This window comes from Pseudopodoces humilis, chromosome 6 (assembly GCF_049639895.1).
Source record: "Pseudopodoces humilis isolate 2021_Gansu_Grassland_sample_001 chromosome 6, ASM4963989v1, whole genome shotgun sequence".
Classification (NCBI taxonomy): domain Eukaryota; kingdom Metazoa; phylum Chordata; class Aves; order Passeriformes; family Paridae; genus Pseudopodoces; species Pseudopodoces humilis.
The window spans coordinates 12087654-12105941 of NC_142205.1; the positions used below are offsets into that span (position 1 = coordinate 12087654).

General features: G+C 36.2%; 1 protein-coding gene across 2 annotated transcripts in view; it reads left to right on the forward strand.

The window, feature by feature from the left end:
• JAKMIP1 (janus kinase and microtubule interacting protein 1) overlaps positions 1-18288 on the forward strand; it is a 144514-nt gene that overhangs the window by 54715 nt on the left and 71511 nt on the right. For both annotated transcript variants that reach the window (XM_088056484.1, XM_088056485.1), the window contains exon 3: positions 10854-11128. In XM_088056484.1, the coding sequence (XP_087912610.1) occupies positions 11000-11128 (129 nt within the window). In that variant the 5' untranslated portion in view covers positions 10854-10999. The remainder of the gene's footprint in view (positions 1-10853; positions 11129-18288) is intronic.

An 18288-nucleotide genomic window follows, 5' to 3' on the forward strand; every position in this document is an offset into this window, starting at 1 on the left:
TGAGGTGCTTTCGTTCTCTTTACAGAGGTGTTTTCTGGATTCACTGAACAGATTCTTGATATTGTGATTTCTTTATTAATTTTTTTAAGTTGTTCCCCCCCCCCAGCATCACCACCCATGGCGTCTAAGATATGCAGTACAGAAGGGTGCTTAATGTCTTATATTTATCTTATGCTTGCTATGTTGACCACAGTATTACCTCAGCTATATCTGTCACCATTAGTGAAGAAAAAGGGCTTTAGTTGCTTTGATCTCAGTCAAGAAAGCTAAGCTCCTTTGACCAACTTTCCCAACGTTCTGTTGACTTTATCTGTTTATAATGTGTATGGTATCTGGGTATTCAGCAGGCAGTTATGTATGCCTGCATAAACCCTAAGATAGTATTTTGTTTGCTTCAAGGATCATCTTGAAATTACCTGTTCTTCCTATTAGAGAAGTATGGTAAACATGGCAGTTTAACCCCATGCTTATTTTTTGGTATTCTCATCTCGTGGTAGTCCTGCAGTGATGACAGAGTTCTTAGGCTTAGAAAGATTAGGAAATAGTAAACCCCCACTCAGTGTAACTGTTCTTTCTGCAGCAAAATGCTGTTGGTCCCTAGAAAAGACATTTTTATCTAGAAAGATATTGAGAATATAATTGAGGTTTGCCAGAAAGCTGTAGTACAGAAAGAAAAGCAAAGCAGCACTAACCCAGGAAATGTCCTTTCCCAATGGCTGTTTTATAGTTTACATATCGAAATTGTTGCCTCTTTGCTAATCACAAACTTTGCTTGATTTGAAATATACCTTATTATATTTAGTATAGTGCACAGTGAACACTTCCTTCTCTGAATAGAAAAGTATGACACTAAATAAGGCAAGTGCTGTGGGAACTGACAACTGTAGAATGCATGATCATTAATAAAAAAGTCACGAACAAGGAAAGAATAAAGTAAAAAATGTAGGATAGAGAATGAGTCTTAGGGCCCATCTGTTTTCTATGACACTCAAATACAGCTACTACTCATTGCAGTATCTTTGATTTTAACACTTCACAGAATTTCATTATAGCATAGTCATTATAAAGAAACAAAAAGGGTGAAAAGCTATGTCTAAAATAATTTAATATTTGCAAATGTAATTAACTTTCACTATAGAGAATAATTATTTTAATTTCAATTTCTAATTTTGTAACTAAATTTGGTCTGGGGGTAACAGATAAACTGATGTGACTACTAAATTCTCTCTTCTGTACCTGGGGGTAGTTCATCCTTTTCTTCTGACTGGGTTTAACACTTAATGGTAAATGCATGAGGAGCTTCAGTCATATATTTATCAAAAAATATTATCTCCATATCTACTTAATAAAAACAGGAAGTAAATGATGCTGATTTTGCAAAGAATTAAAATGCTCAACTCAAAACCTAGCTGATGACTATTATCACTTGGCTTTCTGTGAAGGTAAATGTATCCTCAGACTGAAAGTGCAAACACAAGGATTCAAGCAGGAATGGTGCTGCTATATAATGCAGCTGTGAGCTGGCACTTTGCTTTAGAGAATGACTGGCTGCTTCTGTGAAAATTTAGGATTGCTACAGCATGCCTGGCCTTGCAATAGGGCCAGGAACATTTTTCTAAATGGCTCGCTCTTTCTTTTGCTGACTGAACATGAAATCTATCACAGATTGGTATTTCCCCCCTTTCTGTGAATGCTGAAAACTGAGATAAGCTTCAGTATTGCTCTCACATTTCCATTCTTTCTTAACATCCTTTGAACAAACAATCTGTGCTGACTAATCCTCTGTACAAATATTACTTATGTTCACTGCCACGTGATTACAGATCCATTATTTTCCAGACACAGAAAACAAGTACTATAACATGTTTGTGTCTAAAGAATTTTTCTTACTTGCAGATGTTATAAGGTAGTAGATTTGGGTGGCTGTGGCTGTGCAGCTGCTGGCAGAATTCCCACACACATTTTGCCATTAGATAAGTCTGTGGCTGGTAATGGTTGTGTTGAGATAAGTGACGTTGCACATAGTCATCTAAAAGTAATCATCTATGTGCTGTTTGCAAGAGGTCTTAAAAAGAAAACTAAGCAAACTTTCCTGACACCATGGAAAGGGCTCTCAAATATATCAGACTTGCTGTCCAGAAGTAAAGCACAGCAGATCTTCAGTCTTTTCTGAAGCTCCTTGTATGTTCATAAATGAGTATGAATGGGGAGAAAAGGTATGAACTGTGAGACACTTGTAGCCTATGTGGTGTGCATTCAATAAACAGTAGTGAAAGGCTATAAACTTGGCATTTCTGAGAATTCCTTAGGATATACCAGTTTTGCATGCCTACTGCTTTTTCTTGATAAGTAGGCTCTCTCTTGGTCATGGTTGCCTTTCTAGCTTTCTGTTTTTCTCAGCTCTTTGATTCAATTAGTTTGTAATGTGAATAGCTCCAAATGATGTTTCGAATATTAAATAGCTTTGAGAATGGGATTTTATTGTGGTAATATATGTATACATGTGGGGAAAATCCTGTTTTATGCATAGCATTGTGTAAACATTGATTTCTAGGAGAAAAAATACTGAAGGACACTGATTTTTATCTCAACACCTTCAACTTATCCTTTCTGAAGGAAACCCATCCTGTGCACATCTGCACATATTATATTTATACAAGTTTGCTGTATCTTATTACAACACAAGACAAAAACGTGAGATTTTGTAGTAGAAGAGAGGTAGAGAGTATTTGGGCATTTCAATTAACTTCCAGCTATCAGTGTAAGAATTAAAAATGTGCATTCTGGGATAGTGAAAGGAAACATATAACCTTGTTATTTCCTGGTGAAGACTTGCACATCTCAAAGCAAACATAAAGTAATTTTCTGTTCTTAATTCCTTACAACACTTGGGAAGTGTTAGTGAAGATCTTTCTGATGTTTCCAGGTGTCTCTACTGCAAAAGAATTAATAAATAGTATGTGTTTGTAGTGTAGCCATTTGAATTGGCCTGGGAGGGGAATGAGCATGGTTTCACTTAAGAACTCCTGGTTTTCATGTTCTTCACTGAAACAGGCAGCATTTCATCATTTCCTCTTTACCTGTTCCCCTATACCTGTGTTGTGTAGGAGGTGAAAAATTACAGTGTTACTACCATAGCTGTGCTAACCTTATCCTTAAAGGAAAATATTTTTTCACACTTTCACCTAAAGTTGAGGGAGATGGTGTAGAAAAATAGTTCTTGTCAATATCTATTTCCATATTTTTTCACTGAGTCTTCATTAAGACTAAGTTTGTCTGTAAAGTCATTGCCAGTAACCTAAATTTGAGGCTTCCCTCTACCACCTCTTTTAGGGGATGAGGTGGGAAGAGGAAGAGAACTGAACACCAAGATCAATTAATAGCAGAAACTATATGAACATATTTTTACACAACTGGATTCATAGATGGGATTGCAACTGTGACAAATTTACATGATAGTACAACTTGAATAAAGATTTTTGTCCATGGTCACAGATGATTTACAGCCATTTAGACCTTCCAGAGAATAGCCTTCTTTGCAGGCACCATGGCAAGAAGAAGGTTGTCTTCTGAAGCAATGAAGCATAAACATTTTCCATTTAACTGTTGGGACTTCTGTAAGCTTTAGGTGACATGTCTTAGCCTCAACTTTCTGCAAAACACTGTACCATCTTCACAATCTGCTCTCTGAAACAGTATAGTGAAATGATATCTTTGATTTCTCAATGAAGGAGAGATGTTATATAATAATAAGGATATTTTCTTCGGAATGAATAACAAATCATTTCTTAATCATCAGCTTGACTATGACAGCACTCAGCAGTTTAGGATACACTGCTAGGAATGCTGTGCCCCCATAAATTGCGTACCCCCAGAAGCTGCATTCACAACTTGCATACCAAAGCACTCAAAGTTGCATGTGCAAGAAGTCTGGTTCTGAATAACATTATCCCAAATTTAGGAAGTGTTTAGGAAGCTTTATTTCCATATATTTATATATATGTATATATATGTGTGTGTGTGTGTGTGTGCACTGGTTAATTCCTGAGCTTCAGAATACTTTGGGGCAGTCTAATCTGGACAACAGAAAGTGTCACAGTCTATAGTGGTGTATCACAGAATATTTCTGGAGTTTCGTACTTATATCTGCTTGCCTGTTTCCCACTTTTTAAGGTGAACCATGACTGAATGAGTCTGGTTTTTAACATTCTGGGGGATGCTATCCTTAAAATTATGATGTTTTCATAATAACATCTGGATAAATATATTTTCTGCAGCTCTTCATGGCTACCACATTCAACTTTTAGTATCTTCAGAGAGCACATTTGTCTAAGTTTGTGGCCAACTTGCCAACAACATTTCCAACAAGTCTGGAATGGTTTGAATCAAATTTGCTGGCAGTTACCAGAAGGGTATTTTATTTGTAGTCTTCTCACGGTGGTGAAGCGTTCTCTCTTTGTGGATATGGGAAGATGGTTGCACAAAGAGTTCACAGTGCAGTTTCTCCTCTGTGCTTTTCTTGTGTTTTGTCATGTTTGTCTCTGTCCTGTTTAACCAGAGAGAGAAACAAAAGTTTGTCTCTAGGCTCTTGCTGTGTTAGTATCTAGCTGTGCTTTTTAGTGCCTGTAGTTTGAAGCCACTGCACAGCTCCCTTTCAGAGAGCTGAGAGAGGAAAGAAGCTACTGTCCGGCTAAAACACTTAGTTTAAATATTTTATCCCAGGTGATGCAGTTGCATCAGCCAGTTCCCAGAGTGACTTTACAATAAAGTAAAAATAATAATAATGATTGGTTTAAAAAAATACCTGAAGGAAGCTTCCTGCAAAAATCAGGTGAGTAGCTAAACAAAGTATAATCCAAAAGCCTAAATTTGGCAGGTTGATTATATTTGTGGAGTGTCAGTGATAGTCAGTAAAGATATGAGAATCTGTCTCTGTACTTGCCATTTATCTAGCCCTAACTGAGAAATGCTGTAACTTGCCCTTTCTTCCTCCTTTTGTTTTTGCTCTTAAATGTTCTGCTTTAATGGGAATGCTGCTCCTCAGTGAGGGCACAGGGATCTCCCTGCCTCATACCCAGGGCACAGTGAGAAGGTCCAGGGGCTCATGCACTGTGCCAGGCAGGAGGCATCGGGTGCACATGCATGTGCTGTCCATGCTGGAAAGAAAGGAACTGGCCCAGGGATCAGGGAACAACTCTGCCTAGAGCTGCCTCTCCAGAGGTGCAGTGAACCCAGCACCCTAAAGCACTGTGGTTGTGTAACAGAGCTGAGTTGTGAAGCTTGTGGAGGGAGGGTTCTGTTTTACCATTTTTAGTTGCATTTGAACTTTGCCTTTCTGTGCTAGTGTCTCTTTTATTTATGTGTGTCACAGGACTCCTGTTTGTAGCATTTTGTCTTTTAATAGGGCTAATAGAGTGATTTCAATGATTAATGATTTGATAAATCCTTGAAACAGTGCTATAAGTGAAATTGGGTAAATATTAATAATATACATTCATTAAAGCCAGTGAATATTTTTCATTTACTAAAAATAAAAAAGTTCTGGAATTAAGCTCTTTCTGAGAAGAGATTAAGGTTAAGTTTCCAGTAACTCCTAGGGTATCAAAGTATTGTGTAGTGCAGGATCCCTTCCCTTCCTTGTGCTGTGTCCTCTTTGGCTCAGACATTCCTTTTTACTTGTGATAATTACTTTTAAACTAAGAGCTAGTTTTTTTTGTTTCTTTTGGTGGGCTATTTATGTCCTTTCACTAGAATGAAGCCATTAATATATTGCATGCTATTCAGTGGCATGGAGTAGTACCACTCAGAAATAAAAATTTAGTGTCACATGGTTGTTACTAGAAGGTATAGACATGTGTGTGTGTGCATGCATAGGGTCTAAATGAGTTTGATATATTTACTTTTAAAAATTTTATTTGTTTGTTTGGTTTTCTTTTTCCTTTTTTTCTTTTTTTTTTTTTTTGGTGTTCAGTGACTTGGATACATATCTTAGTTGCATGTGTTTTAAGAGATGCACATGTCACAGGCAACCAGTTCACTGAAGAGGAAATGAATACATTGGTGAAATTCATTTAGGAACTTGCCACATTAGTTCTGTTAGCTGCTGTATAAGGGCCTGGAAGGCAGTGATTCATGGTGGGAAGTTAAAACGTGGGTACTGATTCCTGAGGGAATTTTCTGAAAGACTGTGGAGTGACAGGATCGCAGATCATCTTTGCTGAGATGCCATTGAAAAAAATACGGAAGCAATTGCTAACCTGGACAGAAGAGTTGACTGCTTTAGAGATCCTGTGCTCATCTGCAGAATGTCACCTGCTGTGGAAATCTGAGCAAGTGTCATAAAAGCCTAACTCATGCTACACTCTAATCTCTGCCAAGGAAAGCTCTGTTCTGTAGGATTGTTACTTTGAGGTCTTCTGGCAAAAAAACAGTGAAAAAATGCTTGTAGTTTCTTGGTGATTGCTTTCTATAAAGTGTGGCCCTATAAGGTATATTCTTATTAAAGCAAGAATGGCTCAGGACTTTAGACTGTGAATCTGAAAAAATGAATGTGGGCTGTTAGTTAACAATAAAAATTTTTCTGGTTTTATCCATGAAAAAAAACAAGTGACATTTACAAAGTGTTCTACTGTAAGAAAACTCTCTATGTCCTTAAGCAGGCTATGATTTAAAATAACCCTCAAAGGTTCTACTGTTACAGAAATAGATCTGTCTTTGTAGGTGGCTAACAAAGGGGTATCAGAAAGGTGACCAGTCTACAATATACTTAGAAAACTATACTGATAATTTGCATTTAGATTTATCGGTGGGATGAGTATTATTTTACAGTCCTCTAGAGGTTCTTCTGCTTTTATCCATTCAGTCACGTTTTGTTACAGAGAACTGAGAACTGAAGCAGTAAATGTAGGTCATCTGAACCTTGTGAGAAATGTGCTTTGGGCATCGGCAGCTATGAATGTTGTCTTTCCCTGACAGTCACTGGTTGGTTATCACTGCTTTTTAAAATTATAACATAGGTGAATTGCAAGTTACTTCTGAAGTTAACATTGTGCCTGTGTCCACTGCATTTGCCATTGTCAGATGCTATGGTAATAAAATTTATTTTAAACTTCTTGAATGTACAGAATTGTGCTATGCTGAGAACATACTTATATCTCATGTTCATAAGCACAGTGAGGGTTATGGGTAGCTTGCAATAGGCTCTGCAGAATTATAAGAGAAAGGTCAAAATAAAAAAGTTGAAGTAGAATGGCACACTATTTATGTCAAGATACAGTGTCTGGATGAAGAGGCTTTATTATTTTCCTCCAGTACCCGAGTTACGGCTTGGTGTTTCAGCGGAGATGACTCATTGACAATTTCACCTTCCAAATTGTGTTGCAGCTGAATAATGTTGCTGAAGTCTAAAATAAGGCTGGAATTCAGAATTTTTCATTATATAATTTAGTAGTTTTTTTGTGTTACCATGTTATCCATATTTATTACTTGATTTTATGGGTTTACTTACTTTTCCTGTTGATTACTGTTTGTTACTGAAAGACTAACGCACTAAAGATATGACCCTCCCCATATTTTTTTACAGGATCATGTTTAAAGACTTGTATTTCTTTAAATTGACTTTCTTTTCAGTAGAAAGTATTGGGTTACTTTTTTCCTTACCCTTATGTAATCAAAATTCTTTGATGCTACACTTTAACTTTTCTACAGTAACTGATTTTTCTTTTCTAATAAGTTTTATAGGTATTTAACATCTAGAATCATCATATAGCAATTAATTACATAGTCTGAGATCTTGTTTGATAAAACCAGGGAAGAGATTGAGGTAGTTATAAAAAGCAACTTTTAAACCAGCTAAACAAATAGAAGAGAAATTGGAAGTTCGGGCATTGTTCAGCTGATTGGTTTTCTACTATGTTAAGATTTTAATGGATTTCCAAACCATCTGTAAGAGAAATCATTTTTAAATACTTTGATCTTTTACATACAATCCCCCAAACTATTGAATAGTTGATTTGGATGCAATCAAGTTTATTTATTTTGTTGTTTTTCTTCTATGAAATTGTCCTTATACCTATCAAGTAAAGTGAGAAACTTGGTATATTCCAGGGACTGCTGAAAACGTGACTTGTGCTTTAGAATCCGTTACTCTTTCCTATCCTTTTTCTTAGTGTGAAATATAAAATACATTTAAATGATTCCAAGGTTTGCAAGAAGTGTGTAGATCTCAGAGTGCAGGAAGTGGCTATTTTTAATCATGGAGTGATTGTGAGACTGTGTTCTGGTGGCATCATGAATTTGCCTCTCAGCACACGTATGGGGAGTTAATAAATAGGTTGTTGGCTGGAGCATCTGCGTCAGTAAAGTTTTGTTAGAGTGGAGTATTTTTTCCTTCATTTTTTCTCACTGTGTTTACAAGTTTGGTTGTTTGGGGTTTTTTTTTGAGTTTCGTTTTTGTTTGCTTGTTTGTTTTGTTCTGACCTTTATCCAAATATTAAATGTGGCTAGTCAGCTAGGAGGGAATGTGGGCACTCACTGGCTTTATGCCTTTCATTGGGGAATCAGGATACAGTCTGTGCTTCAGCCCCTTGTGTGTCTGGGCTATGTGCCTCTGAGTATATAGATAGGTTTGGTGTTGCCATAGTTCCTGCTTTTGAAATAGGTAGGTTGGGAAGATGTATCTAGGGAAGAATAAAAATGGAAATTTTTTTCTATACCCACCAATGCAGCTTGATTGGTGGTTGTTTCTTGGTTTGCATTTTCTGTTTTGTGTTTTTTTGTTTTGCTTTGGGTTTTGTTTGGTTTTTTTTTGCTAGTTTGGTTGGGTGTTTTTTTGGTTATATCTTTTTGTTTTGTGGTTTTAGAGAATTTATTATGTTTACTTTGGTTGGGAGGTGGTGCTTTTACTTCTCTCCCCACCCCCCTCAATGCCTATAAGAGAAGAGGGTGATTTTCTTCAGGTTCTGGGTCTAAGCTTTTATTTTACTTGAAAAGTACAATTTTCAAATGTTGAGAGTTAAAGGAAAAAGATTGAGAGCAAAGCCTTGAGAGTTTTTTTATTTCTAAAGAGTACTTCAGAGAATAATGCTGAACTCTCTAATTTTTACGGGTAATCTGAGTATTAAATGTAATTTGAGCATCATAGAAACTCCATAGATTAATAACATGAAACTCCTTTATTAGAAACAGTTAATTCCTCACATTTCTTCTACTTACCAGAGTTCCTTTTTTTAAATTTACTATAAGAATATTGCTGATTTGTTTTTCTTGAACCAGCTACTATGTGTAAAATCACAATAGCACCAGTGTTTCTTCGTTTTGTTAGGTAGGCCTGATACATAATAAAATTAAAATGTATATAAGTTCCTGTTTCTTTTACAGATTATATATATAAATGCTTCATATAATGAATATAAGGAAAAACCAAAAATTATATTGAATAGCATAACTTGATAGATTATTATATTTTGAAGGAAAGATATCTGATATTACAGAGAAAAACAACTATTTTACTGAAGTTACTTCAGCAGATAATTGGTAAAGTTCATTTTTTTTCAAATAAAAGAAGTGAATAGAAATATCACCAAACAGAGACTCAGTGTCCTGAGTTCTGTTCACTTTTCATCTGATTGGATTTGTCATTCTAAGCACGATTTTTAACTCACCACCTGTTTACCAGTGCTTGAAGAGAAGCATAAAACTGAGGTGTTTAGTTGTCTCTACATACCTGAGGTATTAGTCCTTAACCCTTTAGAAAGTATGTATATGGAATTTTCATTCCCATAAAAATTTTCATTCTAAAATAACTCCCCACCAGTAGTAGGTTGGGAAGAGCAGATTATTGTTTGATGGCAATTTGATAACAATTTTCATGGAAATACAATATTCCAGTAATGTTGTTCAGTTTTAAAGTAGGAACCTTTCTGCTTTGTCAAAAATTTAATGATGAAATTATATAAATATATAAAAATGCACAGAGGACATGGGTTTGAAAAGTGGTTCAGCTTTGATAGCGTTTGTTCCACAGTTTGGTCTTGTGGAGCACCAGGTTATTCTTGGAGGAGAGGAGAGGAGAGAGGAAAAAGAAAATTAAGAAATCACAGATTAAACTTCTATACTAACTAGTCATGAAGCAAACTAATCATGGGATTTCCTAATTATCGTAATTAGGGTTCTTTGTCTGCTGTTGATATTCTCCTTGAATAGTGCATAAAGCTGATTTAAACAATTGAATGAATACTTTTTAAGCTTAGAGCATATTGGGAAATGAAAATGAAGTGAAATACCTTCTTGTTTCCATTATAGCTTTCCAAACAGTATCAGCCCTGAACATAAGCAGGTTACATATATGATATTTTAAGAAACATTTTTAAATGTTTTTCCAGTTTTGTGATACCTTTTAAATAGATGCTGATGATGTGAAACTTGATAATAATTACAAATAATACAATTATGCATTATACATTAGGGAGAGAAATACTTTCTTCTTGCTGCAGAGAATAAACTATTCCCACTGAAACACTACCTCAGTTAATTTATGGTCTTCTCTGTTCCTCATGGGAATCCTGGGCATGGTTCTAGTTAGGTCTTGAATAAGATATAATTTCTGTTTATATGCTATATTCATCATAACTAAATACTTTTGTTTCAGTGTACATCAGAATACAGTGGATAGAATTTAGAGATGGTGAAATATTATGTTACTTCTTATCTGTTTCTTTCAAACTCTGGTACACTATGCAGTATAGTATAATTCAAGGAAGTTCAGTGTGCTTTAGAAATGGATGTTAAGTCTGATGTTTGATTCTGCTCAGTGCTGTAGACTAACTTTGTTCCAACCACTTTGCTTCTTCCAGGCCATGAGATACTGTTCCCATGATGGCAGAGATTTGTATGAAAGGTTTTGTTGACCATTGCACAACTCTTAAATGCTAAAAGCTGAAGGCACTAGCTGATAGCTCAGCGTGGAGCAAACATTTTATTTTAAACTTCAAAAACAATTATGTCAAAGAAAAGTCGTGCCAAGGGAGAGAAGTCCGACATGGAGACTGAATCCCTGCAAGCTGCTAATGAGGAGCTGCGAACTAAACTAACCAACATCCAGATAGAATTTCAGCAAGAAAAAACCAAGGTATTTGTCTGTCTCTGTTTTGTGATCATTCTTATAACAGTAGCACTGTTAGAAACCAGCAGAGTTTGATACTAAAATGTGTGTTTGATACTGAAATTTGCAATCACAGCAATACAAATGGCATTAGCTTACTGACAAGGGAGTTTTGTATTTGATCTTACTGAAAATTGTATGTTGTAAAAGGAATCACCTTCAAAATCAAACATCAGCACTTTATTAAAGCATGTCCCTTTAAATGCATATGAAGAATATCAATTAACTGGAAGCTGTGTAGGAGTCCTGATTTGATTTGCTGAGGTTATGTGTGGCATTGTTCTGTGCTATTCAGTGATGCATCTGATTGCTAATGAAACGGATCCATCAATATTTGTCTATCCAGCATATGTTCAAAGGTATTTGAGTAATCAAGAGGACACATAGGAGAAGCCATTAATTCATCAAATACATTTGTATTTATGAAGATTAGCAGTCACTTATTTATATTTCTGTAGGTTGTTTAAAATATGGACAAACCAGTAAGGTTATTTCTACTCTGTTATTTATTAAAATCAGTTAATGCATTTGACTTTGCACAAGGCAGTTCTGGAGATGAATCCATGTGCAGGTGGATTTATCTCTATTTGACTGGGGATACTGTAGTTCCAAGAGTCTCAAAGACTTACCAAGTACAGAAAATATGCACTGAAAATGTGCTCTCTTTATATAAACTATCTTTATTTTAGACTTTTCTCTTTTTATCAGTGTAAAATGGGGAACACCTGAATAACAACATTTCTGCACATTCTGCTTTCATTAACATCCTTGTGTGATACTCAACTTTGAAAGGTCTTATTTTTTACATTTTACTTTACAAAGTAAACTCAAAAACCTTCCCAAATGTAATCTTCAGAACCTTTTTCTTACAGAGGAAAAAGAAACTATAAAGCCATAATTCGTTTTTGACTGATGCAATAGGTTCAGAAAATACCAGCCAATTGAATTTGTATTTCCTTGGAAATTTTTCTTCTTCACAGACTAAAGCAAAAAGTCAAATCTCTTACAGGTCAGGGGTATTGATAAATTAACAGATAAGTCAGAGATTCTGCTGTTGGCTTCCTCATCCAACTTCTCTTGGTGTTGATTGATACAGTCACAACAAATTTTAAAACAAGTGGCACAAACTACCTGAGCTTTTTAAAACAACACACCATGAAATTTAGCCGTGGCTAATACCCTTTATAATTTAGAGGTCAGTAAGTTGCATTATTTCACTGTCATTTTTAGTGTCTCAGTGTTTCTATTTGGAGACTTATGAGTTGATAGTAGATTACATTTGCACTAGTAAATTTTTCTTTTTAGTTATCTTATTTCCTATTTTGTTCTGTATAATTTTATTTGTAGAAATATGAATGTGAATTTTATTAAATTTTTTTAAATTGCATTAAAAGAACACATAATTATAAAGTTATACCATAGACAGAAGAATGAATTAATTTTGAGTCCTTAAATAACACTGATTTTAAAAACAATTACATGAACACTAGGAAGAGTTTAGCTCTGATACACTTCCAGTCTTTACCTGTAAGAGCATCAAGTTTAACTCTTGATTCAACTAAGAATGAGGTGTAAGTACCATGACAGCTGCAGGAACATTTTCAATAACTAGTCTTCTTACACTATGTTTAGTCTAGGAAGATTTTCTTCTGCTTGGTTATTTACTTGTTCACCTTTCTTCAGCTTAAAAAACTAATATCTTCTAGTGTATTGAGGTTGTTGCTGCAGATCTGTGTATTGTGCACATCTGTGCAGAAATGGGTGAACATATGAACATATGAAATCTGTGAAAGAGGAGATTACAGCCAGAGTGCTCTAAAATCCTGCTCAGTGTACATTGCAGTCTGAAGTAAATTCTGCAGTGTGTTGGGTGCGTTTCTGTGAGGATGCAGCTAGGGGAAGAGATCTTCAACCTCTTTCCCTCATCTTTGCTGTGGTGCTTGCTCTAAGTCATTTTACTGGAACTGAGCACGTGATTTATTTCCCGGCCTACTCTTGGTCTGTGCAGCAGTTACAGGATGCCTTGACTGACAAGATGAGTAAATCAAAGCCATAGCGACTTTTCCTGTTTAGACTGTAGTTCAAAAATACTAACAAAACCAAGAGAAATTATTTCTTGGTATCAGAAAGTAAAAATAACTGTACCTAGAGAATTCTAAATAAATTAGATTTGCTGGTGTAGAGGTAAGAGAGAAGTATTGAAGCTGCTAAACAGGCAGCTTTGTGACCCATGGGATATAAACTGTATTAGGAAAGGTAACAAACTCTTGTGGGGCCAATTTATTCAATTTAATTTTCCTAAACTATTTTTTCCCTCACGTATATGCCTATATTAATGATTTATCTGAACCTTCTAATTGATGAGAGACATCACAGATGGAAATTAGCTTTAGCATACTTTTGCCTGAAAAATACTGCTTTCTCTGAAATAAAATTTTACCCAAGAGACATTCAAAACTTTGTACATATTTTCTTAATACGTCTTGTTTTCATTGGTTGTTGATCCATGTAAAGAAATTTCTTCTGTAAAGTTGTTTACTGCATGCTTATGCAATACCCGATCCAAAATTTATATGTTTGCACATTTTTGGATGTGCATCATTGTTGATCTTACTGGTGTTGGGTTTGGCCATCGGACACATGTAGCTGGGTTAATTTATGCTGCCTAAGGGGTGAAGCAAAAGCTGTGGCCCTGCCTTAGTTCCCATGTACTGTATCTTGTGGGAACACCTGCTTGATAGCTCTGGGGGCCCTGTTGGATATAGGATGTCCTCCTGGACTGTAGGTTTGCTGCCATCTATGGAGAGCCTGGAGAAGGAAATGCATGAACTGAGCGGGGGTTTACATACCCTCACTCTGCTAGTGAAAAAGCTTTGTTGGAAGAGATCAGAACATTGGGTAATGAGGTAATGAGTAACAAAAGGAGTTGACCAAAGCACAAAAATTATACTTATTTTAACATGAATGGGGGCAGGATTCACTCTGACTGAACCTTGAAGTCCAGTGCTATGAGCACAAGGAGCTGCAGTGAGTGAGCTTGGCAGTCAGCTCAGTGGGTTTATAAATGCGTGTGCTGAGATCCATCAATTTTCAGGAACGAGTATTCCAAAGTACCTATTCCCACTAAGATAGTTACGAAAAGTTAGAAGGTAGTCTTTCGATATTTTGAGTAATACTTTGTTCTTGACAGAAAGGTGCTGTAATATTGGCTGTCAGTCCATCTTCTCCTAGTTCAGTTATTGCTTTTAGATATCCATATTCTACTTGTGACTGTACATTTATAAGCTTGAGATCACAACATCTAGGAGTTAGGATAAATGAGATGTTCCATCTCAGTTGCTACTGCATATCTCACCTCTGGGAAGAGGTGGCTTGGCGAAGCTTCGTGTGTTTTAGTTTATGGCCATTGCTCCTTATTCTGTCACTGGGCGCCACAAAAAAGAGCCTGAACTCTCATCTTGATACTCTTCAAGATATTTATATGCATTGGCAAGGTCTTGTCTCAGTCTTCTCTTCTCTAGAAGAAGAGGCCCAGCTCCTGCAGTTTCTCCTCTTAAGAGAGATGTTCCAGACCCCTTCTCATCTTTGTGGCCCCCTCTTTGGGAACCCCCTCCAGTAGCTCTTTGTCTTTCTTGAACTTTGGAGCCCAGAACTGAACATAATACTCCAGATGCACCTCAACAGGGCCAAGGTCATTCATTAGCAAGTTAAATAAGACTGGAACCCAGTATTGATCCCTGGTGCTCCCCAGCCTCCAGCTGGATTCTACTCTGCTAATCATGATGCTCTGAGTTCTGCCATTCAGCCAGTTCTTGACCTACCTTGACCCACTGTCCATTCCTCTAAGCCCCATTTCCAGAGCTTACCTACAAGGATGTTATGGAAGACAGTGTCAAAAGCCTTTTTTATGAAGTCAAGGTAGATAGTGTTCACTGCTCCCCCGTCACTGACCCATCCAGCCATTCCATTGTAGACTACCAGACTGGTCAAGCATGATTTCTCCTTGGTGAATCCACGCTGACTATTCCTGATTACCTTATCTTCTTTTGCATTCACGTTTGAAATTCCTGGCAAAAAGCAGTGTCAAGAATATTCCTCCTGTGATTGACTGTTGTGCCACAAATTAAAAACCCCTGCAGTTAAATCCAAGAGAAAAAAATGAGGTAGTCCTGAGTAAATTCTTATCATAACATTTTAATTGGGGCAGTGGTTTGGTAGCACTTGGAAACACATATGTTTTAATAGGTTATTACCTTTTAGAAATGCATAGTTTTGAAATAATTTCATTGACTGGTCTGATCATAAAGCCAAACTATTATTTTTCTGTCTCAAGTGTGCAAAACAACTTGTCATAGAAAACAAGATGTAAATATCCAAGGAAAATATAGTTACATTGTTTTAAAGAAAATCCTGCTTTCAGGCACTTTTTAGACATAAGAAAGGAAGGAAGCAGTGATGCTTAGCATTATTTTCTGGAGAAGCTAAATTCTGCTATGACAAAAACATTGTATCAATGTGCACCAATTATTAAAGTTTTAATTTAGAAAGGTAGATGATAACAAGGTTTATTGGTGCCCTGATATCATGCCTGACTTTGTTTCCCTATTGGTTTAATTTATTAGATAGAATAGCTTTCTTCAGGGGAAAAAAAAACAAAACAGAAAGAGTGCTGGAAATTAAAAAAGAGAAATTGCTTTAAAATTTAGGTTCATTTGGAAAGTGAGACTCAGGCATACGGGAAAATGCCACACTACTATTTTCATTCAGGCAGTTGCTCTGGAAGCCAGACGAGTGCAGAACTGCGCAGTGTGCAGGAGAGAGGGACTGAGTGGTGCAGGAAGGACAGATTATGGCTTTCAGAGAAGATCTGAGAAACAGATCTAACTTTCCATCTTACCTGACAAAAAGCAGTAATTAGAAAAGACTTTTTAAAGATCTTGAGAATTGGGATGTATCTTTTTCTTTCTGGATTATGGGGTGTAATAAGCATTTAAGATGCTGTGTAACAATCCAAGGTTTTTTGAGGATTGTAATTCTTTAAATTCCTCTTGCTGAAGCTTTTAGGTAAAGTTAGTAGTGATATGTGATAGTACTCAGTTACTCTGAGTGGTTAATACATGTTCTCCCACACAGCAACAAAGCATATATGTTTTGCCTTGCTTTCCCTTAATTCAGTGAAAGATGAAAACATTGATCAAATAGCTAATTTGTGTGACTCAGTGCTCCTCCAAAATGTGAAAATTCATTTATTAAAAATTCGTTCAGGAACTTAAACTCATTAATGTGTTGTATTGAAAACTGCCTTTCAGTTGTATACTTTATGTACAATATGACTAATTAAAAATTACTGTAGTTCTGGAGGTATATTATCTGTGTTTGTATGTGCTATTATGCACTTTGTTTCTCTGTGTTGTCATTAGTAGGTTTCATTGGTCAGTTTAATTTAATTTTTCTTGGATCATCAGTAAGGCAGTAAGTAAATAATGAGTGCTGTTTAATTTGCAGATTTATTTATAAACTAGTCTGTTTACTTCTGATAGCAGATAGGTAATGAGTAAGTGACTTAGCTTTGTTACAGCATCATGGGATGGTTTGGCTTGGAAGATCATCTATTCCAACCTCCCTGCCATGGACTCTCCTATGGAATTTGGTGTCCTAATGCAAGCGCTGAAAATCACTGCTATCTGCTTTAGGCTTGGAATGAAATGTCATCCCACCGAAGGAAATAACACATGAATGTACCCTGCAGATAATTTCCAAAAGCCAGATTTACCATTTGGGAAAAAAACCCCAACCTCTGTCTCTCTTAATAAAGATACATTCTCAGAATCATCCTGGAACAGAGTGACAACATCTGTAAAATCTGTGTGTGACAGTGTCTGATTCAGAACTATTACCTTTTTAACATCTGTAATTATAGTGCTCTCCCAGGTGGTGTTTAGTCAACAGTGCTTCTAGGTTACTTTCATAAAAATGTAGATCCTCCCTTTCCTGGTCCAGTCTCTTCCTTTCTTTAAATCAAGGGTAAGTTTAAGTCGGTTAATTCTCAAAGTCACTGTTCAAAATAAGAGGATTGTAACATCTGCTCAGGAAAAATCTGCTGTCCCAGCTGTCTGAGGAGTGCAGGACAAGTTATGGTGGGTTGATCCTGACTGCACATCTATCTGACCAAGCTGCAATTCTGCCTTAATTTAGTGTAAATTAAATGCATCATATGACTACAGATCACAGCTTTGTGTAGCATAGATAGAAGCAGATGTGGCAGTGACTAATGTTTTGCTGCTTGGTAGCCTCCTTTTTATTGAGAGACCGCCAGCTATTCACGAGTCTTCACAGAAGTAAAAGTGAACACTGTTTATTTCTATCTTTAGCACACCTTTTATAGGGTTTTACAGGGTCTGTGGGCTAAGCAAGTTACTACTGGCTAATACACACAGGTTTACATTTTTTCTCCTTTACCCAAGGATATTGTTTTGCTTTATTCTCTCTCCTGCAGGAGAGTTTCAATGACTTTAGCCTTTAATACATGACTTATTCCAAAGGCTGGTTTGTGCAGACAGGCCTTTACTAATATATCATGCCCATCTTCTGTTAAAATATTATCTACACCTTTTACCATGAAGCACTATTTGCTATGTAGGTTTGTATTTTCAGTCAAGGTTAAAACACAAGTTTTGAAACCTGCCTCGGATAGAGATTTTGGGAGTCTCTGTAATGGGGATAGTAGAAAGATTTTACTGTAACTATGCATGATGAAATACATTATAGCCTTTCTGGTATATTGCAATAGACAAGTGAACCTCTCTCTAGTTTCCCTCTTCATTCTAAATTAACATCTAATCCCACATGGAAAAAGCATTGGCTTCCATGCAGCCTGCTGAGCATCATTTTATAATGAGGTTTCATCACTGTGGATATTACTATAATAGTCTATAATATTTTTTCATTACTCCCTCCCCAACCCTTAGATTCACTGGCCTATATTTTCTGAAATATCTGGGGATATGAATAGTCTCAGTTTTGGGGTGAGATCTGAGGCCCATTGAGTAGACTTGATTTTTCAAAAGGACAATTCTTTTGGCTTATCTAATAAGGACTTTCCCATTAAAATAGCTAAGAAATTAAGA